This window comes from Gossypium arboreum, chromosome 11, assembly GCF_025698485.1.
Source record: "Gossypium arboreum isolate Shixiya-1 chromosome 11, ASM2569848v2, whole genome shotgun sequence".
Classification (NCBI taxonomy): domain Eukaryota; kingdom Viridiplantae; phylum Streptophyta; class Magnoliopsida; order Malvales; family Malvaceae; genus Gossypium; species Gossypium arboreum.
The window spans coordinates 5,626,028-5,650,355 of NC_069080.1; the positions used below are offsets into that span (position 1 = coordinate 5,626,028).

At 29.3% G+C, this 24,328-nt stretch overlaps 5 protein-coding genes across 6 annotated transcripts in view; 4 read left to right on the top strand and 1 right to left on the bottom strand.

The window, feature by feature from the left end:
• Window positions 1-282: 282 nt before the first annotated feature.
• LOC108472699 (GDSL esterase/lipase At5g08460-like) lies at window positions 283-2,569 on the top strand. Its single transcript, XM_017774253.2, has 4 exons — window positions 283-849; window positions 1,390-1,517; window positions 1,595-2,096; window positions 2,194-2,569. Exons 1-4 carry the CDS (start codon window positions 609-611, stop codon window positions 2,412-2,414), a joined length of 1,092 nt encoding a protein of 363 aa, XP_017629742.1. The 5' UTR covers window positions 283-608; the 3' UTR covers window positions 2,415-2,569.
• A 345-nt stretch (window positions 2,570-2,914) lies between these two features.
• Window positions 2,915-4,011, bottom strand: LOC108472904 (uncharacterized). Its single transcript, XM_017774466.2, has one exon. The coding sequence runs from the start codon at window positions 3,733-3,735 to the stop codon at window positions 3,313-3,315; it is 423 nt and encodes a 140-aa protein (XP_017629955.1). The 5' UTR covers window positions 3,736-4,011; the 3' UTR covers window positions 2,915-3,312.
• Window positions 4,012-11,432: 7,421 nt separating this feature from the next.
• Window positions 11,433-13,029, top strand: LOC108471195 (serpin-ZX-like). The gene is made up of 2 exons (XM_017772803.2): window positions 11,433-11,889; window positions 11,973-13,029. The coding sequence occupies exons 1-2, from the start codon at window positions 11,473-11,475 to the stop codon at window positions 12,789-12,791; spliced, it is 1,236 nt and encodes a 411-aa protein (XP_017628292.1). The 5' UTR covers window positions 11,433-11,472; the 3' UTR covers window positions 12,792-13,029.
• A 2,503-nt stretch (window positions 13,030-15,532) lies between these two features.
• Window positions 15,533-17,674, top strand: LOC108470785 (uncharacterized). The gene is made up of 3 exons (XM_017772242.2): window positions 15,533-15,942; window positions 16,074-16,217; window positions 17,321-17,674. Exons 1-3 carry the CDS (start codon window positions 15,754-15,756, stop codon window positions 17,462-17,464), a joined length of 477 nt encoding a protein of 158 aa, XP_017627731.1. The 5' UTR covers window positions 15,533-15,753; the 3' UTR covers window positions 17,465-17,674.
• Window positions 17,675-22,546: 4,872 nt separating this feature from the next.
• The window catches only part of LOC108474002 (xyloglucan endotransglucosylase protein 34), a 60,249-nt gene continuing 58,467 nt past the window's right edge, over window positions 22,547-24,328 (top strand). Inside the window, exons 1-3 of one of the 2 annotated variants that reach the window (XM_053022287.1) lie at window positions 22,547-22,720; window positions 22,804-22,856; window positions 23,973-24,328. In XM_053022287.1, the coding sequence (XP_052878247.1) occupies window positions 24,039-24,328 (290 nt within the window). In that variant the 5' untranslated portion in view covers window positions 22,547-22,720; window positions 22,804-22,856; window positions 23,973-24,038. The remainder of the gene's footprint in view (window positions 22,721-22,803; window positions 22,857-23,972) is intronic. The other variant, XM_053022288.1, reaches the window with a different exon arrangement.

Below are 24,328 nucleotides of genomic sequence, written 5' to 3' on the forward strand. Positions count from 1 at the left end.
ACCAATTTATCAGTCCGACTTTTCTAATTAAAAATTATTTTAAAAAAACTCAATTCAATTATAGGTTCAATAAATTTTTTAATCGATTTATTCGATCTGTACCAGTTCGTTATTCAACCAATCCAATTTGATTCAAACATCAACCACACCTTAGGTTCCTAATAAGCAAATCTTTTTTATACAATTTTTAGTATACTTAGGTTCCTAAAACTTAGTATACTTATTATGTAAGCATATATATATATATATATATAGATATAGATATAGATATAAAATATGATTTGATGATAATAAAGTTGGATATAAAAAATGGAGAAGCTGGAAAAGATGAAAAGAAACGCTCTCCGAAAACAGCCTCAACTAACCGACTGAGCAAGCCATAAAGGATTCGACAAAAGGACAAGAAACTGCTGGAAAACTGCAAAGGAGTCGATAAATGAGCATCATCATCATCTCTCTCTTTTTTCTTTTTCAATTGATCATTGCTGATTCAAAAGCCGTTTTAACTTTTAAAACACAATCAGCATCATCGTCTCCATCTCATTCACCGCTGAATTATCTTTATATTCACACAATTGCTGCACTGGAGAAATATATAAAACCCCGAGATGGAAAGGATGAGCTGGGCCTTGGTGTGGCTGAGCTTGGCCTTCAAGTTGGTGGTGGCAATCTCAGTGTGTGATGGCCAGTTTCCGGCGATGTTTGTGATGGGGGATTCCTTGGTGGATAATGGGAACAATAACGGCTTAAGTTCATTGGCAAAATCCAATTATCCTCCCTATGGTATTGATTTTCAAGGGGGTCCAACGGGGAGGTTCACCAACGGTAAAAGCATCATTGATCTCCTTGGTACTCATTCTTCTCTACATAATCTCTCTTTTGTATGGTTTTTTAGTGATATTCAAACTCATTATTGTTGCGCTATCATGATAATTACAGTGTCTCTTCCCTTTGTTAATAAAAGAATACATAAAATAATATGAAATATAAGAAGTGGTTTATCTCCTGTTAAGAGTTAATTTATTTGGTATCTTAAATTTTTAAAAAAATTACAAATTTGTGCATAAAAATGAGACCTCTAATGTTTCTCAACTTTGGGGTATTTACTATTTTGGTACTTCCAAAAAGTAATTTATAGACACTTATGCGTAAATGGAGAATATATTATGTTTTACTCGCGTTTATGGGTGGTAAATCTTACACAATTCATAAATTTTAAATGTAATTTGATAATTATAGTAAAAGAAATGATCTAATTTGCGAGTTTGATCACGAAAACCTTATATTTATTTCGATGTAATTAACCAATCCAAATGCTCTTAATTAAGATGTATGCATTCAAATAGCTGTCCCATTGTCATCCATATATCTACTAAAACCATTTTGCAGGGGATTTGCTAGGCCTTCCGCTTCTTCCAGCCTTCACCGTAACTTTCACCGGCCAACAAGACATTAGGGTCGGAGTAAACTATGCTTCAGCAGCAGCTGGGATCCTTGATGAAAGTGGCCTAAATCTAGTAATTTCTAATCCAATAAGTTCAAAGGTTGATTCTCTTTTCTCCCCTTTAAACGAAAGGAAATAATGACCATGCAGGGGGACAGGTTCAGCTTAAGGCAACAGGTAGAGAATTTCAAAACCACATTGAACCAGCTTAGAAACCAAATGGAGCAGGACACACTGAACCAATATTTGGCCAAGTCTTTAGTTGTCATCAACATCGGCAGCAATGACTACATCAATAATTATCTCATGCCCTCTATTTATTCCTCAAGCTCCACTTACACTCCCGAAGCTTTCGCTGAACATCTAATAAATGACTATGATGCTCAAATAATGGCACTATACAACTTGGGGCTCAGAAAATTTTTGTTGGCGGCCATTGGACCACTCGGTTGCATTCCAAACCAGCTGGCCAAAGGCTTTGCGCCGCCGGGGAAGTGTGTGTCGGCTGTGAACGATATGGTGGAAATTTTCAACCGGCGGCTTAAGAATCTTGTTGATCAGTTGAATCATGGTAACTACACCGAGGCTATTTTTGTTTATGGCAATACATATGGAGCCTTCAATGACATATTGGGTAACCCGGCTACTTACGGTAAACATTAACTGTTTCTTTCTTCTTACACAAATTTGTTTAATCTTATATAAAAAATTTAGTTTAATTAAATCAGATATTATTTTAATTATTGCAGGATTTAAAGTGGTGGATAAAGGGTGTTGTGGGGTTGGAAGAAACAAAGGGCAAATAACGTGTCTTCCATTTTCAATCCCATGCACGAATAGGGATGAATACGTGTTTTGGGATGCTTACCATCCAACCCAAGCTTTCAATAAGATTATAGCTCAAAAGGCATATTCAGGCCCTCAATCTGCATGCTATCCCATCAATGTTAAGCAAATGGCTCAACTCTAGGGATTGTAATATCCCAGCTGCTTCAAACCAAGAGTTTCTTTTTTTTTTTTTTCTTTTTTTGGGTGAATAAGGATAGTGTGGAATATGGAAATTTTGGTAAATGCTTGCTGCACAATTTTAAAAATAATTATAGCACTCCTTGTAATATTATATAATATCAATTTTATATTTTTTGATATTAATTAATACATATACTAAAAATTATATATATACAAATACCTTACATATATATTTTATAATGTTGGCTCTTACAAGGTTTAACTTGTTCATTCAATACTTTTACATATATAGATGTTTATCAAATTAAACAATAAGAACTTCAATATCCATTAAACAAGTCTCGATTTTGAGAATGTGAATAAAAATAAATAAATCATATGTAAATTTTCTCCTATTTGGACTCCAAAATATTTGGCCTAAATATGAGTGGTTAGAAGAAAAACATAAGTAGAATCAAATATGTTGATAGAGAAAAATTAAGTTGGTTCATAATAACACTATTTAATATAACATGTATATTCTAATTAATCTGATTAAATCTTAATTTGCATGCATACACCAACAGTCTTAAGCCCGGAGCATGAAACTCAATTGATCAAAACAACTATTCTGTCAATCGGGAACAATAATAATGAAGAGGTTAGTTCTATATCCAAACCAACACTTAGTATAATTATACATGCATATATATGTAAAATTTCTAATATACATATAGAGCTCGCTTTCGAGGCGAATTACAAGCATAATGATGAGGAGCTTAATCACCAAAGAAGAATCACCTGATACGAATGAAACCCAGCCCAAGTTAAGTTTTTGAAGATAGAGCAAGTCCTCTCCTCCCTTTACTCGACAAGCGAAACATTAACTAAAACCCTGTTTATAATGATGAGGGGTTTAATTAGTTCTTTAAAACCAAGTTGCCAAGGTAAAAGATCTTGATCTTCAAGGTCTTCATCACCGCCAACAAGCTGATCTTACTCTGTTTCTTGGGGTAAATCATCATCCCCGCCCCACTGTTCATGGCCGCCTTCACCTCTTTCCGGCTGCGCAAAGAAGAGGCACGTTTGAGTTCTTCGTTGAATTCCTCCCACAGCATGTCCATTTTCTCCCTGTCTTCACCGTCTCTCTTGTTCGCTTCACTTTCCGATGATAAGCAGGAGACGGAGAAGTTCTTGCTTCTCATCGGTTCTTCTTCTTCTTCTTCATTATTATCTCCATATTCGGGATATACCAAGGAAGTTACACGCCATAACGATGGTAAAGAGGTGAATTGAGGCAAAGGATTGGTGATTTTCGGGAAGCTAAAATCTTCGGAGACCATTACGATCCGATCCCCAGTAAAAACAAATTAAGAAATTATGGGTGGGGAGGAGGGAGGAGATAGAAGATCAAAAAGACTCAAGCGTTAGTAAGAAAAATATATAGGTATACGTGTGGAAGGGGAAACCATAAAACAAAGTCAAAGTGAAAATGGCTCCTTCATTCCCGGCTAGCGCCGGATTGTTCGGATGAGATCAATTTCATGGAAACACACCCGTCACTGAAATTGATGTGAGCGACGATACAAATATATTGCCAACTAGGCCTATAAACAAAGTATGTATTTAGAAAAATATTTATTCGTGGTGAAAAACCCTAGCCGTCAACTTTTTTTAGATTAAATTTTGTTTCGGCAGCCGGGCCGTGGACCTTCGGCTCATTATTTTTCATGACTTTTTCATCATTTTTATTTTGTTTTAAATTTAAATTTATATTATCATTTTTTATAATGTTTTGTTCAAAAGTAAGTGTGTTTTCATTTTTACTTATGTTTTCATATGAGATTTATTAATGTAAGGATAATATGAGATTTATGCAGAATTATTCTCAAAGGGTTTTATCATGATTGATTTGGTGATGAAGAGGCTATAATACAAATATAAGTGGTTTGATTAAGTTGACACATTTTTTTTCTCTAGATTCTTCCAAGAACGAAGCCAAAAATTTTTTTAAGGGGGCCGAAATGAAATTTTAATTTTTAATAGTCTATATCTTTATAATTTTTAAAGGATTAAATTAATTTTTTATAATTTTAGGAGGCAAAGTATAATTTTACCTTTACTAATTTAAAATTTTAAAAAATTTTAAATAGCTTAAATTGTAATTTTTCATTTTAGAGGGGGCTAGGACCTCTGCCAATTCTTCTAGATTCGCCTCTGAATTCTTTCAATGTTACAATTAGTGCCCGTTTGCCTTTTTAACTTTTTTGAAATTATTCTAAAGACATGACATTATGTATTAATTTATAGTAAATTTTTATTGTAATTTTATACTCTTATTATTTATTATTCTATTGATGATCACAATTTCTTTAAAAAAAGCAAGTATTTATGTTATCTCATTTTAAATTAAAATGACGTGAACCTACCAACCCTTGGACGTTTACATTAAAGAAGATACTGCCAAGCCAACAAATAAAAATTGAAATTAGGCGTTTATATTTAGAAAAATATGTATATGGTTTTATGTTATTATAAATTACAAACCAACCAAGCCTTGGGGTGTGGGCCAAAACATGGAAGATAGATGATATAAGCAGGAAAAACGTGGGTGACTTAGTGTTGACTAGTTGGTTACTTGTTGGCGACGCCGTCCACCCTGGGTTGGGGGTCATCATCCATCGCTAATGGTGGACTAATTAGAGAACCATCCCCGACTACTCTCTGTAATAATCTAATTCCATTCCCACATGCCTCTCTTAAATGCCCTATCTTTCTTACCCCTAACTTTTACTCCACTCCACGCTAATCTTATATTCATTTTCTCAAATGCATATTTTTATTTATTTTTAATAATTTAATTTTTATCAGAATAAATTTTTTAATAGTTTAAAATTAAATTATTTTCTTTCATTTTTAAATAATTAACTGGACAACTTCCAATCGAATATACTACATAATTTTTAACTTTTTTTAATAAATAACGGTTTACAATATAAAACAACGAAAAATATCAAACATAAATATTTACAGTCATTGCTTGAACTAAATGTCAAAATTCCAATACTATAACATCATTATTTAGCACGGCAAACCACCGGTGAGAACGTCAAATTTATTTGAACTAAAAATTGAAAACCGTCAAAATTTTTTAAGCACTCAAAAATTTCATTAGATGATATATAAAATTTTTTATTTTTTGAAATGGAATTTTTCTTTTTTATACTTAGAGGCATTATACTAAATGGTATTTAGAGTGGTGATTCTCCATTAAAAAAAAACTACCAATTACACATCTTACTATCATGCATACAAAGATATGAAAATAAAACGCAGCAAAACATGAAAATAACTCCCGAATCAAAATAGTTCCAACAAATGAAATTCTAAAAGAAAGTGAACTGACATGTTATAATTTCCTACTCATTAATTTGTTGGGTAATATTTTTTTCAACATTCACAATGATTTAGAGATGTGAACAAAAATGTATTCTAGTTGCTCGTTGCTGATTTCAAATGACCCCTTTTATATATATATAATTTCAAAGACGGCCATACTTTTTAACCCAAATTTCTATCCCATTGTTGATCTTCTTCTTGTTACTAGTTCAACATTTTCTCCAACAGGTAGACCTACCTATCATCGCCATTTGAGAAACGTTTTTTTTGCCATATGTGTTGTCCAGTTGAAAATTTTCAATTTAGCTTGAAATGAAAGAAATTTGGACATAATAAGCAATGGCTTTGGTAAGCTCTGAGTCAAGTGATTTTTGAGAGTTTGCAAATATAACTTCAGCATAATTATAAGTAGAATACAGAATCAATTCAGGAAAGTTCATATATGATTGGATCCAATTACCCATTTTGTTTGTTTTGGATGGGGAGCGGGGACCATGATTTTTGACAAGTTGATGGCTCGTAGCTTAGCATTTGCACATCTGTTCAATTATGCATGTATCGTATTTAAGTTGATGTGAATTAGAGGGTCCACGCCTAGATGCTTTGGACTTTGGAGCTGTGTTTGACTGTATTGTCGTAGCCTTTTGCCACTTTGGGTCCAGCGAAAAACACCAAAAATGAGTAATGATAATTGGTATGCGACAACACATGATTTTGTTTCATAAAATTATTCTTTTCAATTCATAAATAAAAAATAATATATTTTAATATATTTAAACCATTTTAATAGAAATGATTGATGTTATATTTTGTATTTAGCTGTTGCTTTTATTTTGTTAGAGATTTTTTTCAATTAATTTAGTTTTTACTATTATTAGAGAAATCAAATAATGTTAAATTTTAATGAAAGTTATTTTTATTATTTTAAAAATATCATTTATTATTTGATAGACTATTTAGTTAATTTAGAGTGCTTTCATTTAGGTATCCCAAAATTAATTTTTTATAATTTTGTCAACTAATTTTTAATATGATTTCATTTTAGTTACTCAAGTGTTAACTGTATACGCCACATTACGTTGTTGAACTTTCATTTCAGTCACTCAACTTTTAGATCATTTTCATTCTGATCACTCAAAAAAATATCTTTTTTAAGTCTTGATTGGAGTAAAAAAAAAAAGGTTAAAGTGAAAAAAAGGTAAAAACTAAACGATACACAAAAATTATCAAACTGTACTTGTTTATCTCGTTGCCGAAAATTCTAAGTTTGGGTTTTGAAATATAAATTTTTAAATATTAGGATTCAAAATTATAGTAACAAATTGGTTGATATTATCAATAGATAATAAAATGTCAACAATTTATTTAATTTATTTTGATGTTTTGAAATTATTTTCAAACACTATCAATGAAAATATGATATTGAATATTCCATACTAAGCTAAAAGAAAGGAAAAATCCTATTAATTAATTTTATCTTCCATTTCAAACAAAACTCATAGTTTTCTCATAACTTCTTTACCAAAATGAAGAACAAACAATTAGTTTAATTAATTGCAAGTAACTTTTATTTTACTTTTAGCTTAGCATGGAAAATTCGAGGTTATGTAATCAAAATAGTTTTAAGTTTTGTAAACAATTATTAAATATGAATTATTTCAGTTGATTTCGTTTAAAGATAATCTGAAAATATAAAATAAAATTTTAAATTTTGAAAAGAGATTAAATTAATTAATTTTAATAATATAGTAAATGAATTTTTTATTGGAATTAAACTATAACTAAAAATAATATTTTTATGTACTTTTTAAAATACTAATCTTAATTAATTTTAAATTAAATTTATTTTTAATTAATATAAAATTAAATTAATCTATTTAATAGTAAAAATATTGATTTAAATAGGTATCTAATACAAATACTTTCACCTTTGATGATTTTACTTGTGTAACTTTGTTTGAGATGTTAATAAGAAAAAATTATATATATATATATTTGGTGGAGTAGTAGAAAATGGACGACATCTTTGAGGTTTAAACTTAAGTTTTCCCTTAAGAGTATAATATGTGTTATTACTATACCTAACCACTTGTTAGTAAAAATAAAAAATTTATTTCTCATAAAGGAACTCAGATAATATGTATAAAATATTAAAAAATACATGTAAGATGTATTTATTTAATTTTAATTATACAATGTATCTAAAATAATAGAAAAGTATTAATATTAAAAAAATCAAAGGCCTTACTGACAATATTAAAAATATTATAATTGTTATTGATATTGCAAATAATATATATTTCTCTTAATAAAATTTAATTTTTAAATATCATAGATTTGCATTTGTAAAGCGTTTATATGAAATAAAGTTTTATTAGTATAAATTTTGTATTAGATTTTTGTAATTATTTTACTTTTTCCTCTAAACATATAATTAAAAATACTAATATAGTCTTAGCTTAATTCATCTAGTTGTTATTGTAATAAAGGTAGTTTAATTTTTAATTGATTTGGTATGTATAGATATCGGTTTATTTCAAGATATCGTTTCAAATTTATTATATGTTAAGTTTCATAAATACAATCTATCATTAAATAAATTCAAAATAAATAAATATAAAGTTTATTTCAGTAAATGATAAAGTTGAGATTTTAGAGACCAGGCGTGTTAAGTTCAAATATCACTATGTGTGATATTTATTATTTGAGTTAATTACATTTGACATCCTCAAATTATAACTTTCATTCAAAATTGATTTCAAACTTTTGTAAAATTTTAATTACTCCAACTTGTCGATATTATATCGGTCGGATCTTTTCATTATTGAAACCATTAATTTAACAAGCAAACGACAAATAAAATTTCATGTGACATAATTTTAAATGAAAATTTAAGGAAAAATAAAATGTTGTCACATAATTTTAAAATTAAAACTAAATATAAAGTAAAACCGAAAAGAAAAAGTGTGAACAATAATTTTGTAAAAGCTTTGAAAACTTCAAAATCCATATATTTACAACATCCAGTTTTTACAATATTCATTTTTTTAAATTCGTTTTGAAATTATGTCACAAGATCTAATGTCTCATTTAATAGTTAAATTAACAATTTTAGTAATGCAATGACACTATTAATATAATATCAATAGTTGAAGGATGTAATTAAAATATGTTAAAATTTGAGTATCAATTAAAATGAAAGTTTAAAAGATGTTGAATTCAAATAAATTTTTTTACAGAATAAATTTTTAATTATTTTCTAATTGAGTCATTACAAAAAGTCAATATACGAAGTTTCAAAAATTATAGTATAGATGAAAAATCAATCTAAAGAAACTCCATCAGCGAATGGGCGTTAATTTATGTAGATGTAAGTGTTCCAGGCAAGTCGAAAAACCACAAAACTTAGTGATCTACCCTTAGTCTCGCATGCAAACCCAATCCAAAACCACTTACCCAGTTTTATGCTTCCTACCCCTAACTCTATGGATAAGCTTCTAGATTTGAAATTTGAAAATTAAAAAATAAATTCTAGGGTTAAATATAAAATTGATAGTGGAATTTGTCTATTTTTCTCAGATTGATATTTATAGTTTTTTTGGTCTTAGATTGGGACCTAAATTTTTTTGTCTATTATATTGGTATATGAGTGTCATTAAATTTTTATTGACGTGGTAGTGTTGGCCACTTGCGCACTACCAGATGTCACTCTCTTTAGTCTAAAAATTTGCAACAGCTAAAGAGGTAGAAAAGACGATAGGAAAAAGAAAATTTCAAAGGAAAAAAATAAAGCAAAAAATAAATGAAAGGGTATTTAAAAACATAAAATTAAATGAAAAATAATTAAAGAGAAACAGCTTTTTAAGTCAAAGAGTGATACATGGTAGCACGCGAGTGGTCAATACTATCACGTCAATAAAAATTTAATGTTGTTAGACTCAAGTACCAATATAATGGACCGAAAAAATTTGGGTACTAATCTAAAACAAAAAGAATCATAAATACTAATTTAAGAAAAATAGATAAGTTCAAAATTAATTTTATATTTAACCCTAAATTCTATCATTTATTATTTTTATATATAATTAATAATACATAAAATATTATTAAACAACAATTATGAGAGTTAGGTTTAAAATTTTTATTGGGGTTTGAGATTTTAAGTATAATAAATTTATTTTGGATTTAGATAAAGATGAGTATAATATTTAAATTTAGGTTTGTGATAATATAATTGAATAATGAATTTAGGTTTGAGAATACAATGTGGATATTTTGTCTATAAATTTAAATAATGTTTTTCAATATTTTAAATTTAGGAATAAAATAAAATTATTATGATTTTAAGGTAGTAATATAATAAACAATAAACGATACTTTTGGCGGTTTAATTCTTTTCAAAATTTATTATTTTCCATATAAATTACAGATAATAATTCAAATATATAAAATTGATATATGTATGGTATAATGATTTGAATTATATTTATAAAATTCTTATACATATTATATTATCATAAACATTAGATATGCCATTTTGGTTGTGTTATATAAGATATTTCTATTATAATAAAATATCTATATTTACTCATGAGTTATGTTATGGTAAATTTAAAAGTAAAATTAATTATTACATTCAAAATAAAAATATTTATAATTTGTCTTGACTTATATAGAGTGATAATTAATTTTTTGTCAACCACTCATTTAACATGAGTTTAAACCGTTGGACCCCATCACCTACTCCAATATCTAAAATAATATATTTATAACTTATAATCCCCTAAACATTTAACTTCGTCTGAGCTTACTCAACTCAAATCAATCCAAACTCAATATATATATATATATATATATATCTAAATTTTATAAGATGAAAGCTCGAAAAATTCAAGTCCAAATTGAATTTAAAAAAATCTAAATCGATGTAATCCAAATTAAAAAATAATTTGATACAAACTCACCCGCCTAGTGGGATTCATTAGAATATTGACAATATTGTGCAGAATATTCCAATCTTTTTTAGGGCTAGTTTAGTATTGCTTTTGAGGAGCGTTTTTAAAAAGTGCCGTGGAAAAGTGATTTTAAGAATAACTTTTGAAAAGTTTTGTTTAAAATTTAAGTGTTTAGTGTTGCGGTCAAAAAGTAATTTTGAGAAATAAAATATGTATTTTAGACATGGTGTTATAAAATAATAAATATGCATTTAAATAATGTTCAAATTAGTTAATATTATGATATTTTAGTAAGAATATAAAAATAATTTATTATAATTTTTGTTAATATTTTAATATATGAAATATAAAATTTAAATCGAATATATAATATTATATATTTAAAATAAATTTAAATAAGAAAGTATTACTCAATATAAATATTAATAAAGAATTAAAATTATCATTTGTTTCTAAAAGCGCTTCTCTCAATAAGTGGAAGTAAAACTATATACGATTGTAATTATTCTTAGTTTTCAGGTTCGTATAACTTCCAACTAGCTATCTCACAAAAATTAATAATTTCCCCGTAAAGTTCCAAGTAATACCTCTGGTATTTAACTATGCATAAACATTATGAACAAGTCAACAGCCAGCTAACCCAAAATATTGCTTGCAAACTAAGCAACCACCCTTCAATTCTTTCTATATAAACAAGACAAATTTCATGAGCTTAAGCAGACTGCAATGGAGTTTCCAATACAGGCAGAAACCAGTAGTTTCAACACCTATTTCTGTCTGCTGTTGGCTAATAACATTCTTCAAGCAAAAGGTGTTGAAAATGGATCAAACACAGTGATCTCACCATTTTTATTCCATCTTTTGTTGAGCTTGATTGCAGTTGGATCGAAGGGACGTACTTTAGAGCAGCTATTCCACTGTTTAGGATCCAAAAGCCTCGAAGATATCAATTCACTAGCTTCCCAAATGGTTGATCTGGCATCACCATTCAATAAAAGCAATGGGGTTTCCATAGGTGAACCAGACTTGTCCTTTGTTAATGCGGCTTGGGTCGCTCAAAGCTTAAAGCTGAAACCTTCTTTCCAAGAGATTGTAGAAGGTGTCTACCATGCCATTGCCAAAGAAGCTGACTTTGCCAATAAAGTAAAATTTCCTTTAGTTTTTCTTATATTTTATGTATATTCACATTAATTATCGTTTATTAATTTGATACTTTGACAATGAAGGCTGAACAGGTTGTAGCTGAAGTAAATGCGTGGGCTGAGACTGCAACAAGAGGGCTCATCAGGAACCTTCTCACAGCTGAGGCCTTGAAGGTTATAAATGAACTTACAGCTTTGATACTTGCAAATGCACTTTACTTCAAAGGAACATGGGCTCAACTATTTGATACATCAAAATCTAAACAAAGGGTCTTTCACCTCTTAAATGGTGAAAAAGTTCATGTTCCTTTCATGACTAGCAATAGATTTGAGCGTTATCTTTACAGATCATTTAATGGGTACAAAATCCTCAAACTCCCTTACAAAACTAGTCAACCCACTAGAAAATTCGCCATGCATTTCTTTCTACCAGATGCAAAAGATGGCTTGAAGAACTTGCTACAAATGTTCAAGTCCAACCCTGAATATTTCAACAAGCGATTCGATCTCGTCAACGAGAAAATTTCCGACTTCTGGGTTCCGAGATTCAAGTTCGAGTTCGAGTTTGAAGCATCGGAGGCGATGATCAAAATGGGACTAGACCTTCCTTTTAATAGAAGTAAAGCAGAGATTACTGAAATGGTAGACTCGGTTACTGAACCTCTATTTGTGAGGAAGATGTTTCACAAATGTTTGATTGAAGTGAACGAGGAAGGAACCGAAGCTGCTGCTAGCACTGCAGTTATAATCGAACAGCAGCAGCAGTCGGTTTATCCAAATCCAAGCTTTGTAGCGGATCATCCTTTCATGTTCATGATCAAGGAAGAGACATCTGGAGTTGTGTTCTTTGTTGGAGCAGTGCTCAATCCCTCGTTGACTCCCAATATCAAACAAATGGGTTAAGAATGTAATAAAATTAAGAAACAATTTGGGGGCAGGTGATTTCTATTCATCAACTACTGCTTATATTCCAATTTTCATTAATTACATGTCGCAAAAGCATCTCGTTTGTTGAGAGGGATTAAAACGTTCACTTTTAGGATGTCGCAAAAGCTTTCTAGTTCAGTTCTTGCCCAAAAATGGTATGATATTAGTTAACTTTTAATGATGTTAAAAATTAAAGTTTTAGTCACCAATCAAATTTTATCACATCATTAAATTAATTTTAAAGGCCATGGATAGAGAAATTATTTTATGCACCATTCCCACCGTATTATTTATGGTCTATTTCTAATTATTTAATAACATTTCAATAATTTTTTCTCATGTCCTTATATATAATTTTGATAATCTTTTTACCATAAAACCTAAATCTAGAATCTTGAACCTTGAATCTAAGACTTAGAATCCCAACCCTTAAACTCAAAAACGTAATCCCAAACCCTTAAACCCTAACCTCGAACTCATAACATGTACTCTCGAATCCTTGAAAATAAACCCCAAATCCTAAATTTTAAGATTTGGAGTTCAGGCTTAAAGATTTAAGATTTAGGGTTTAAGTTCAAGGTTGAGTAAAATAATTACGAGAATCATGTGTCGATGACATGGAAAAAATTACATAAAATTACTAATTTTTTAAAAGAAATTAATTGCACAAAATAAAAAAAATTAACTTATGGAAAAAATGATTAAAATTTGTAAAAGAATAAAAGATGTTGATTTATAATTTAAAAATAATTATTTTAAATAATTTAATTAAAGTTAAATTAAATTAGAGAAAATATTAAATATAAATAATTGTATAATAATATTTTGTTATTTTTAAAATTTAATGACATTATTTTATTGATACTTAATAACTATACCTTTTAAAAATTGAATTAAGCGTATTTATAGAAAAGGTGTTTAATATTTGATAAAATACCTTTTTCAGTTCTTCTCAATTTTAAATTTGAGAAAATTAATCTCCCACAAAAATTAAAACACATAATTCCTATTAATTTCGAGCAAGTAAAGACAATACATAACAGCAATAAGGTTTTCTATCCAAAAATCCCTCGTGACAAGAAGAAAAAACCCTTATTTCCTTTTGTCGAATTCTTATTGGAGGATGTAATTTAAAATTAAAACTTTATTTCCAACCTATTAAAAACAAAACAAAACAAAATACACATAGTACTATAAATTTTATATTAGGTTTTAAGCAATTTTATAAATTTTAATGCTATAAATTTAGTATTTCATAAAATAAATAATAGTAAACTCATATTATTTATGTTTTTATATTATATATTTATATAATAATTATCTACTCTAAAAAATTGATCACCTTTTTTCAAAAAGCGATTTGTCTTTTAAAAACTACATATTGTCCTAAAAATGTTTTAATGTTAATTAGATATGTCCATGAATTGGATAACCCGCCTAGCCCAATAGATTCGAACTTACTAGGATCGAGTTTAGACAAATATTTTTACACTTCAAGCTAGTTTTAGCTCAATTCAATTTAAATAATAAAAATATTTTTAAATTTAATTATAAAAATTTCAATTAAAAATATATTCTTAATATTTTATAAAAAATTAAATAGTTAAATAATTTTTTAAGTAGGTTAGGTAAAAACGAGTCTAGATTTAAAATTTTTTAAATCAAACTTCAATTTTACCTGATTCATTCACGGACAACTTTAATATTAATCAAGGTTTCACCTCAAAATCTAATTTAATTTACTTCAATTTAAAAAAAAATACATAAAAAGATAAGCATTAATTTAAAGTAAATATTTGGTATATATTATACAAACACCCTTAATAGGGGTGTTCACAATTTGGTTAAAATTGAATTAATCTTCAAACCGTTCTAATTCGGTTAATCGATCGGTAGTCGAATTTAGTTCGATCAAAGGTTGATTAATGATTTTTTGAAATTCTAGTTATTGGTTAGTTCAGTTCGAAATCAGATAATTAATCAAATAAAACAATTAATCGAAATAATTTATTTATTGTTTTCAACCCCATTTAAAATATTTCGATTCAGTTAATGTATTTAAAAATTTGTTGATTCAATCAACGACTAAAAATTTTATATTTTGAATAATTCAATTAATAATAATTTGGTTAGATTACCACCGTTTCAACATCTCTACCTTAAAATACTTGACAAATAATTTGAATAAATTAATTATCGATGATTAATTTAGTAAAAGTGAGTAAAATTGATTTAACTCGAAAAAATTAAAAAATTAAATTTCAAATTATTTAAATCGTGATAATCAAGTAATTTCAAGTTCAAATGGAATTAAATTTTTAATTTTAAATAACTTAAAAATTCAATAAATCGAATATTAAACTATCCCCCCTAGTCTCAACTCTTCCCTTCAAAATTTTTACTTTCCTTTTTTTTTTTTACTCAAAAATCAAATCCTCACAAATATTTTATCTCGAGTACCTCCAAAATTTTTACTTTTCCTCCCTCTTACTCTCAAAAATTAAAATCTTATTTTTTAATAAGTTACTTTTATTTATTTGCTTCAATTTTTTATTTAATCATTTTAAAAACTTAAAATAAATTACATAAAACAAAAAAACACCAAAATTATTTTTAAATTTAATTTAATTAAATATATTTCATATCAAGATTCAATTCAATAAAATTTCAAATTAAATTAAAATTATAAAATAAAACTCTCAATTAACTCAGGATGTTTTGATTGGATTCCATCCCACCCTCAACCTAACTTGTTGAAGACAGGTTGGCCGACTACTTTGACCGTATGGAAGAAGTTTGCCATGGCTTTGGGTTTTGGTAAAGCTAATATAAATATATAAAATTATTTATTCATTTCCCAATTCCCACATAGAATAGTGGTGTGCCTACAGTTTTTTACTTCTGCAATTGCGAGAAGAAACGAGGCGGTCAAAATCCAATGGATTTGGAAACGGTGAAGAAATACTTGGAGAAAGGAGTTGGGGCTGACGGCGATGACAAGAACGCCTCAACCATCAATGGCATGCCTTCTAGATTCTTCGAAAACTTCATCATGCAAGGTCTCCATGTTGACCAAATCGAAAAGGGTCGAGTCCTTTGCTCCATGAAAGTCCCTCCTCGTTTGCTGGTATATCTTCTCTCAATTTCACAATTCATCACAAATTTTGATTTTGGTTAATTCTAATTCGGTACTTTAATTGATTATTGGTGCCTTTTTTTTTATTGTTTGATGCTTGAATTGTGCAAAAAAAAAAAAAGAACGCTGGTAATTTCTTGCACGGTGGAGCTACTGCATCACTGGTGGATTTGGTTGGATCAGCGGTTATTTACACCTACGGAGTTAGCACCAGTGGAGTTTCTGTCGAAATCAGTATCACTTACTTGGATGCTGCTTATGTTGGCGTGAGTGATTTTCTCCTACTTTTTATCCTATTTATCCAATTCCTTTCCAGGTTTGCTTGACTTGATCTTATAATCCGAATGAATTTTCTGTTTATTTTCTGTTCATTTTTCTTTTACTTTGAAGAAAAAGAGGAAACTGATTCATCAATCATTTTTTGGGATCTCTTCAACCCTTCTCTGGGTTTTCATGGTAGGAATCTTAGAATAAATCAATTGGGTGGATATTAGTTTGGAGATCGTAGAGCTTGTTAATACCTGAAAACCTTTGTAGTTCACGGGAGGATGTTTAGTTAACTACAATCTTCCTCTCAGATCAACGCCTGTTGTCAAGTGGTAAGGATTTCGGCATCCTTAAAGTCTCAGTTTTGAGTCTTTTGAACATAGAAAGTACCTCTTTGGGTTCAACCTGTTGCTTCCGGATTCCTGGGTCTTACCTTCAATGCCTGATTTGGAATGCTGAAAAATGTCAAGAATCAGAGGCTCTGATAGTGGTAAACATGCTCTGAATTTTAATTGAAAGTGGTTAACTCAAATGAAACATGATCTGAACTTTATTTCAAAGTTCATTTGAATAAGAAATCCTTTGATTTGGAATTTCGCATTAATTAATTAGATTGCTTGATTTATTTGCCAACATTTCAACACAATATTTCTTTTCAATTGTATGAGATACATTATGTTGGAAATACAATAAATTCTATAGTCCGAAGACCTTGGTCTTTGAATGATCTAAATAGTCAATCCAACATTGCTTTGTTCAAGATGTTTGAAGAGGTTTAGGATAGTGCACTTAGGCTCTTATAAAGCAATTTTGAGGAGCTACCTTATGCACACAAGCGCTGGTGATCGCAAAGCCAAATTTGGATCCATAGGCCAAAACCTTTTTTTTTTAAGGGATGTGGTCCCAATTTGTTGGATGGAACAAAGGGTTTTAGGTCAAATAGAAGTATTGCTTCTATTTATGATTCTATGCCGGAATTATGTAGAAAGTTATGTAAAGTATTTTTTTGATATCTTTTACTTTAGGAAAATAGAACTCTCCAGCTATAGAAAGAAATGAGGCTCTTGTGATGTTCTTAATGTACATATTGTTGTTCCTGCAGGAGGAAATCGAGATAGAGGCTAAGGCATTGCGTGTTGGGAAGACTGTTGCCGTTGTCACGGTTGAGTTTCGGAAGAAAAAAACTGGGAAAATCATTGCGCAAGGGCGTCATACCAAGTACCTCACCGCCCAGAGTAAAATGTAAATGATATTTCTATCTGAGCTGTCTTCATACGCAATTCCTTATGTTAGCATAAATATTTACACACTCACCACGTTCTTTTTAATAAGTGAATTTCATTTGAAATTTCTTGCCTGCTCTTCATCTCCAGTGACTTGTATAAGTATTTGGTTGTGTAAAACTGTGTGTTAGCATTATATCTAGAACTTGATCCAGCTCCAAAGGACTTTGACATCTTCCCTGGTTGATAGTATATTTATAGTTTCAGTCTGCTGTTGTGCACTCATGGTCGTTTACCTTTCATCTACACTGTTGAGAGTCAACAATGAATGTTTAACTTCAGATAGATTTGGATATACGAATGTATTATCCGCTTTACTTTTTAATTTCTATTTATAGTCTAACTTCGGGTATTTAGCAGATAGGAATAACCGGTGGATAATGCTCTTCAGTTCATATTCAATTAACTTAATGTGGATTTGAATTTTAAAACAATTATGCAGACTTAAAATTTAATTTTATAAATATTACAGGTATTCAATTTGCTGTCATTTCTCATTAAATATTGTTCACATGCAACATAATGTCAATAAAGATTTTGTGGCATCAGCTTCAGCCCCAAATAGTCATAATTGAGATTTTCCTTAAATTGCAGTTCTAACATATTTAATTTTAAAAAAGGCTTAATTGACCAATTGCACCCTAAATCATATCTCTTTTTCTAATTTGGTATTTATACTATTTTTTTGTCTAAATTATATCTCACTCTATTTATTTATATTTCAGTTTTGACTTTGAGACCCTATAACCTAATTTTTAAAATCGTGTATTTTCTCAAATTTGAAATTCTTTCCCACTGTTTTCCAAAACGTAAAAATTGGGTCACCAAAGTACTGTGTAACATTGAAAACGTTCACTTAAAATTTATTTAGCATCTAAAAATGGTAAAAGTATCATAAAAGTCTTTTTATTAAAAATCAGATTATATTTTGTCCCATTTACTTAAAAAATGAGCAAACTAGTCCTTGTAAGTTAGATCTAGAGGTGTGCATGGGCCGAGTTTGGGTCAAAAATGGGCTTAAAATTTTACCCAAGCTCAATCTAGATAAAAATGTTAAAATTCGGTCAGGACACAGCTTGCTCATATTAATTTTATATAATTTTAAAAATATATAATACATTAAAAATACTAAAAACATCAAAAATATTTTCCAATAAATTGAAAATAAATTTTAAAAATATGTATACTTAAATAACACTAAGATAGATGTAATTTAACAAGCAAATGTCTCTAAAATAATAACAAAATTAACAAATGTCTTTAAAATAATAATAAAATTAACAATAAAATAAGTTTTATACAATATCCAAACAATAACAATAAAATAGTAGCAACATAATAGTAAAATGGTAGCAAAATAAGAAGAAAGTAACAAGAAAATAATATTTTTTTGTCCTTTAGTGAATTTAGGCCAGACTTTTTTAAACGGGCCTTATTTTTTTGTTCAAGTCCATTTTTTGGGTTTATATTTTTGCTCAAACCCTTTCACATTTTGAGTGGCCCAACCCATAAGCAGGTAATTAGATCAAAAAGTAAATTAGTCCATTCTATTAAAAAATTCATTCATTTTTACTGTTAAAAACTAGCGTTGCTGATTGAATAATCAAACAGTTACATGTGATATAACACGTATGCCTCATTTTGACATATAATGACAAATTTTTAATAAAATGATTAATTTACGTTTTTTGATTTGATATACATGGACAAATTTAACTATTTTTTAAATAAAGAGAACAAAATACAATTTAACTTTTAATACAATAACCTCTATAATACTTTTATCTCTAAATATTTTCCATTTAAAACTTTAAAAATTGTTCCAACTTACCATTAGTAACACACGTTTCTCATCTCTTTCTTCACAAAAACATCATATCTCTTCTTCTTTTTTCTTTCTCTACATGTTTTTTTGCCCACCTCTCAATTGATCTCTCTCGTTCTGTGATGGGTCTTTTTCAGAGAAGAAATAAATAGTTGATAGTGACCCCAAAGGAATCCAAGTGAGAAGAATGAAGGTTGAATTGCAATGTACCGTACTCCGATAATAATAATGAAACTGAAACCAAAGTCTAGAACAAAAATTGACCAATCGGCGCTGACTTGGACCAGAATCCAAGCCTCCAATAAAATTCAAAACGTGTAAGTCGGGAGATTAATACATTCATATATGAAGACAAAAATTTGTGATAAGCCCAACGAGTTTCTTCTTTCTCCCCCACTGATCCAATATTATTTTAATTTATAATGAGGTAATTATTACGATATTTTTAATTTTTATATAATGTAAAGTAAATACTTTTAAAATCATTTTTATGTGAATATTCACGATGCATGTTGCTTTATTTAATTTTTATTTATTTTTCAAATTAATATTATAATATATTTTCTTATATAGTTCGAATTCATATATTATTTAAAAATTAAAAGAAATTATAAGTATCAATGATAGGTAAGAATAATTATAAATATATTATTTAAAATTGATTAAAATTTAACATATAAAATTACATACAACAGTCTATTAATATCTCGTTTATTAAAATATATAAAATTAACTTAAAATTTTCATTGACCGATTAATTTAAAATTTTCATTGACCGAGTTGATGTCAAGTTGATTTATGACATTAACTTCATCATACACTTAAATAATAGTATAGATATTTAAGGATTTAATTGGTTGCAATGAAAATAAGCAAAGTGTCAAATTTATTCTCACTGTCTATATTTTTTATCAATTTGATCCCTTTTAGTTAAATTTAATCTTTAACATTTAAAAAGAAAATCAAATTTAACCATTAATCTTATAAAAAATTAATTATTTATTTTTAACGAAAATATTAACTAATACAATAAATTTTAAATATAACATCCTGGATGCCAATCACGTGGACACTATTCTAATTTCCTTTTATGAACTTTTTACTGTCGAGTTACATACTAGTATTATTAAAAGATTGGATAAATTTCATAGATAGTGACTTAACTGTTAAAAATTTTCGTTTTAAACACCCAACAAAAAGTTTACAATTTAAACACCTCATTTTTTATAATCACAAACAGAAATCTCAACATTTATTTTTTCTTTTAAATTTTTATTTTCCACGTAATTGAATTAAAATTTATGTCATTGTTATTCATTTTAAAAAGTTTATCATTTTAGTCCAACTTTTAATTTAATTTGAATGAAGTATAACCCAAACATTTACATTTGTGAGTCTCTGGTGTAAGAGAAATGCAGCAGTTAAAGAGAAGGAATTTGGAAGGGAAGACGTGGGAAATCAAGAAGAAAATGGAAGATACAACAATAAATCCCTTCTCTTCAACTCATTGTCTCTTACACTGCCCAAGCAACTCTTTATTTCCCCTACTATAAAGCTCTCAAAAAATTGCTTCTGCACTTTTCAAAATAAGTTTTTGTTGAATATCCATCTTAGAGGAAGTGACAAAAATGTCACTTGAGCATGGTTCGCAGTTGTTTCAATCACCTTTGTTGAGTTTTGAAGCCTTTGTGTGGGCTGTTCTATTGGTTGGAATAGTTGCGTTGTGGCTTTCACCAAGGGGTTCTGCATGGGCTGGTTATAGGTCCAAGGCGAGTGTTGCCATCCCTGGTCCACTCGGTTCCCCACTTCTTGGATTGCTCACAGTATTCACCGGTGCCACCCCTCACCGAGCCCTGGCTAAACTTGCTAAAACTATTAAAACAGTGAAGTTAATGGCTTTTTCCGTGGGGTTCGCTCAGTTTATCGTGTCCAATGACCTTGAGATCGCGAGGGATATCCTCGACAACAACAACTTAGCTTTTGCTTATAGACCGGTGAAGGAGTCAGCCTACGAGCTGTTGTTTCATAGGGCAATGGGTTTCGCTCCATACGGTGAGTATTGGAGGAACTTGAGGCGTATCTCAGCCACCCATTTGTTCAGTCGAAGAGAATCACCGGCTTTGAAGGGTTCAGGCGTGAGACTGGTGCCAAAATGGTCGAAGAGCTAAAGTGTTTAATGGAAGCCAAAGGTGAAGTTCTTACAAGAAGGGTGCTTCATTTTGGGTCTTTGAACAATGTGATGGCCACTGTGTTTGGTAAAAAGTACGACTTTGAGAAGGCTAGAGAAGGGTTGGAGCTAGAGGGGCTTGTTAGTGAGGTACGCGTGCAAAATCAAAATTTAAAAGAAAAATCCATGTAGTATTTTCGATACTGATTTTATCGGAAATAATCAAGGGTGTTTAAATTATAAATTTGTTTTGGGTCTAAAATAAAATATTTAGTAGTTAAGTAATTATTTGTATAATTTATCTTAAAATTAATGTTTTAGTATTTAAAAATAATTTAATATTTTTAGAAGGTTAATTGCTAAATTTAATTTTAAAAATGGTAATCAAAATGATAAATGACGTAAACTTTGACTAAAATAAGAAATCAAAATTTTGAACTAATGTTTTAAAAATATTTTATATGAACTTGAAAACAATTTTTACATTTAGACTTAATTTTTTTATCTAAATTAATTTTAAATTTTTTAAATTAATCTTTAAATTTGATAATTTTTCTTATTTAAACTTGACAAATTTTCTTACAATGACTTGAGATTTATAGTTTTAAAATATCTAAAATTAACTTGTGATAAGAAAAATTCAAAAAAAAAAAAGGTAAAAGATTTAACCCTATATTTAAATCAGATAAGGAGAAAACACATTTCAAATACTAAACACCATATTGTTGTGAGGGATAAGTAGTGAAAAGATTAGACTTAGAAAAAAAAAATTGACTTGAAGGGGTTATAAAAAAATATTAAGTTAAAAATAAATGCAGAGCATATATATTTATAAAAAAAAGGAAAGTCTGGTCCCACTGCACCGCACAACTCTATGTTAAAAAAATATTATTTTTTCCTATTTAAATGAATTAGTGAAAAATCTGTGTACTAATCAGATATTGCTACGTCTCGCGGAATCTGAAGTAAGTTCTCAATATTACAAAGTTGGAAGGCAAAGAGATACATATATTTATAAAATGAAAAAGGTAATTACTAAAATAAATAGAAAAGGGTTTTTAGGAATTTTGGCGGTTAGGGTTTTAGTAGGATTGATATATTCGGTAATAGAATTTTTCGGCCAAAATGTTAAAACCTGAGCCTGTTCAACTTTGCTTTCAGTTTTATTTTTCCCCTTCTTTTTGGCATTTTTGAAAGCTTTCTGTCTCTGATCCCAAAATCACAAGGGTATTTTCTCTTTCTTCTTTAATTTTTAAGGCTCTTTTTATTTTATTTTTGATTTTATTTAACATTCTTCTCCGTAAATGAAGTTAGGGTTTTAGAATGGATTGAATGTCGGTGCTACAACTCATAATTTCTCAAGGTAAGTCCCTTCTTTGGCCGCCGCCGTAATTTCTCGTTTCTTATGCTTCCTCTGCTATTGTTTTTCTTTTATTCCCCTCAAAGCTAAATGCTTTATGTGCTTGGTTGCTATGACGAAAGAGGGGGAAAAAATGAAGGAAAATAAGAGTCAGGATCGTATGTTTGATGTTTGAGGTTTTTTTTAAAAAAATAATTGTTATTGTTTGATCCATTTCCCCATGAGCCATTCTAAGGTAAAATGTATTATTTTTGGCATCAACTTTTCTGGTGCCCAAGACGTGATATTAGTTGCCAAATAGTTCTCTTCGAACATTTTCCTTGATGTACCTAGCCACGCCCTTGATTTTGGTTTTCTTTTACACTGGAAGTTGAGTATTTTCAGTGAAGATGCTGACTTTTGATTCTAGAACCTGTTGATTAATTGAAAAGCACCATCGGTGAGTCAATTAACTTACAGTCGACAATGGGCTCAGGTTGGATGTGAGGGACAAAGCTTTGTTGGCTTAGCAGATATTTGAATTTAATTACTGAAAGAAAATAAAATACGAGGCTGAGATTGTGGATAACTAGAGTCGGGGTATCTATACGGAACCTGTTAGTGGTGGTGGGAGTATCAAATTTTTAGTTTGAAACATGGGATTAGCATGGATTAGTAAAGATACAGTACTTCTAAATTTTATGAACTGTGGTGGTTTATTTTCTAATATGAATACGTTTTTAGACAACCTGATTTTTAAGCTTTCTCTTAGAATTGGATGAGTAGAAAGTTGAAAGTGACACTTTGTGTTACTTGTATTTATCTTGGATGGGAATCTACTAGTTATTTGATATTAAATTGTGGATTCTCATGATTTTGGGTGAAATATATGAGCTTATTTTGCAATGTGATTAAAACTGAAAATGTTACCAACTTCTCTTGATAAGGTGTGAGTAATTGATTAGGAAATAAAAACTGGTAAAGGCCGTAAAATTTTCCCCAGTTCATTTTTCAAATAGGATGTTGATTTTTGGACTCAATGTTGGTCTTATTCTGTGGCTTTTCGTGTTAAGAAAAGGTGTTGGCTGCATTAGACAAATTTCTTAGTGTTGTTTGTAATTGTACATGGTGGTGTTTCAGAACTGTGCTGAAGTAGCTGAAAGATCTAAGAAAGGTTTTTTTTGGTTTAAACTGGACTGATCCGGGATGGCAGAGCGGGGTGTCTGCCGGCAAGTTAAATTCCTGAATTCTCAAGGAGATAGCACTGCCAAATCGTTGCCTGGAAAAATTGAGGAAGAATATGATGAAGATGATAAAAAGCATGTGAAAACTATGTTGATTTCATGCCCAGAAGTACGGAAGAGAAAATGCCTTTCCTCCAACCAACTGAGAAAAGAAAAAGCTGCAAGATGTGGGAAACAAAGCTTAAGTAATGGTCCTAACAAGGGCAAGCAAAACAAACATAAAAATACTGTAGAGAGATGGTCTGCTGAAAG

Coding starts and splice junctions, on each gene's coding strand:
- LOC108472699 (XM_017774253.2), top strand. CDS start 609: ATGGAAAGGATGAGCTGGGCCTTGGTGTGGCTGAGCTTGGCCTTCAAG. Junction 1,518..1,594: donor ATGAAAGTGGCCTAAATCTA/GTAATTTCTAAT, acceptor ATGACCATGCAG/GGGGACAGGTTCAGCTTAAG. Junction 2,097..2,193: donor GGGTAACCCGGCTACTTACG/GTAAACATTAAC, acceptor TAATTATTGCAG/GATTTAAAGTGGTGGATAAA.
- LOC108470785 (XM_017772242.2), top strand. CDS start 15,754: ATGGATTTGGAAACGGTGAAGAAATACTTGGAGAAAGGAGTTGGGGCT. Junction 15,943..16,073: donor AAGTCCCTCCTCGTTTGCTG/GTATATCTTCTC, acceptor AAAAAAAAAAAG/AACGCTGGTAATTTCTTGCA. Junction 16,218..17,320: donor TGGATGCTGCTTATGTTGGC/GTGAGTGATTTT, acceptor TTGTTCCTGCAG/GAGGAAATCGAGATAGAGGC.
- LOC108471195 (XM_017772803.2), top strand. CDS start 11,473: ATGGAGTTTCCAATACAGGCAGAAACCAGTAGTTTCAACACCTATTTC. Junction 11,890..11,972: donor AAGCTGACTTTGCCAATAAA/GTAAAATTTCCT, acceptor TTGACAATGAAG/GCTGAACAGGTTGTAGCTGA.
- LOC108472904 (XM_017774466.2), bottom strand. CDS start 3,735: ATGGTCTCCGAAGATTTTAGCTTCCCGAAAATCACCAATCCTTTGCCT.